Source organism: Myotis brandtii, unplaced genomic scaffold, assembly GCF_000412655.1.
Source record: "Myotis brandtii unplaced genomic scaffold, ASM41265v1 scaffold329, whole genome shotgun sequence".
NCBI classification, from domain to species: domain Eukaryota; kingdom Metazoa; phylum Chordata; class Mammalia; order Chiroptera; family Vespertilionidae; genus Myotis; species Myotis brandtii.
Genome location: NW_005362676.1, coordinates 454,666 through 455,608, shown reverse-complemented (window position 1 = coordinate 455,608; position 943 = coordinate 454,666). Strand labels below are relative to the sequence as shown.

At 62.6% G+C, this 943-nt stretch overlaps 1 protein-coding gene across 1 annotated transcript; it reads right to left on the bottom strand.

Moving 5' to 3' along the window:
* Positions 1 to 2: 2 nt before the first annotated feature.
* On the bottom strand, positions 3 to 637 carry LOC106726895 (transient receptor potential cation channel subfamily M member 1-like). Its single transcript, XM_014543565.1, has 2 exons — positions 337 to 637; positions 3 to 131 (listed from the first exon to the last, which is right to left on the bottom strand). Exons 1-2 carry the CDS (start codon positions 451 to 453, stop codon positions 3 to 5), a joined length of 246 nt encoding a protein of 81 aa, XP_014399051.1. The 5' UTR covers positions 454 to 637.
* Between the last annotated feature and the right edge of the window lie 306 nt (positions 638 to 943).

Here is a 943-nt window from a genome sequence, read left to right as displayed (position 1 = left end):
TTTTAAAACCAGAACTTGACGATGGGCGCGTTGTAGAACTCGCAGATCTTGGTCCCGATGGGGATCCTCCGCTGCTTCCTGTGCTCGCTCTCCTCGTCCCCCTTTCTGGAGCCAGCGTCCGCGTTCGGGTCCTGGGAAACAGGGCCGGCAGGTGGCTGTGGGGGAAATGCAGCCCCCCCGCCCCCGCCCCTGGCTCCGTGTTCCCCAGGCGGGCGCGTGAGAAATCATCCTCAGAGTGTCCCCAGCGGCTGCCGTTTCTAAATTCGGGGGACGGGGAACGGGGATGACGGTGAAAATGCGAGCAAACCGGCCCTCGTTGACCCAGGCAACACTGACCACACTCTCCTCCTCCTTCTCTTTGCCGTCTTCGTTCTCCTTGGACGTTTGGTAAGAGAAGTCGTCGTAGGCGCGGAATTCCAGAAGCAAGATGGTGGGGGGCAGGAGAATCCCCATTATAACCTGCGGGCGGGAGAGACGGGGAGGTCTAAGTGATGGCGCGGGGGGCGGTGCCCACCGAGCGTTAGGAAGACGAGTGGACAGGGCCCGAGCCTGCCACACGCTGGCACGACAGTTGGATGGAAAGAAGGAAAGAGCTCCCCCCCCCGCCCCCTCCCTCTCCCTGTGAGAATCCAGGGCTTGGGCAGAAAGGGGAGGTGGTGTCTGAGATGGGAGTCAGCCATCCTCCCAGGCCGTGGCACCTGAATAAATCTCTTTCCTTTTGCCCGGCTGGCCGGCGTGGCTCAGGGGTGGAGCACCGACCTGTGAGCCAGGAGGTCAGGGTTCGATTCCCGGTCAGGGCACCTGCCCGGGTTTCGGGCTCCATCCCCAGTGTGGGGCGTGCGGGAGGCGGCCGATCCAGGATTCTCTCTCCTCATGGATGTTTCTCTCTCCCTCTCCCTCTCCCTCTCCCTCTTCCCTCTCCCTCTCCCTCTCCCTTTCTCTC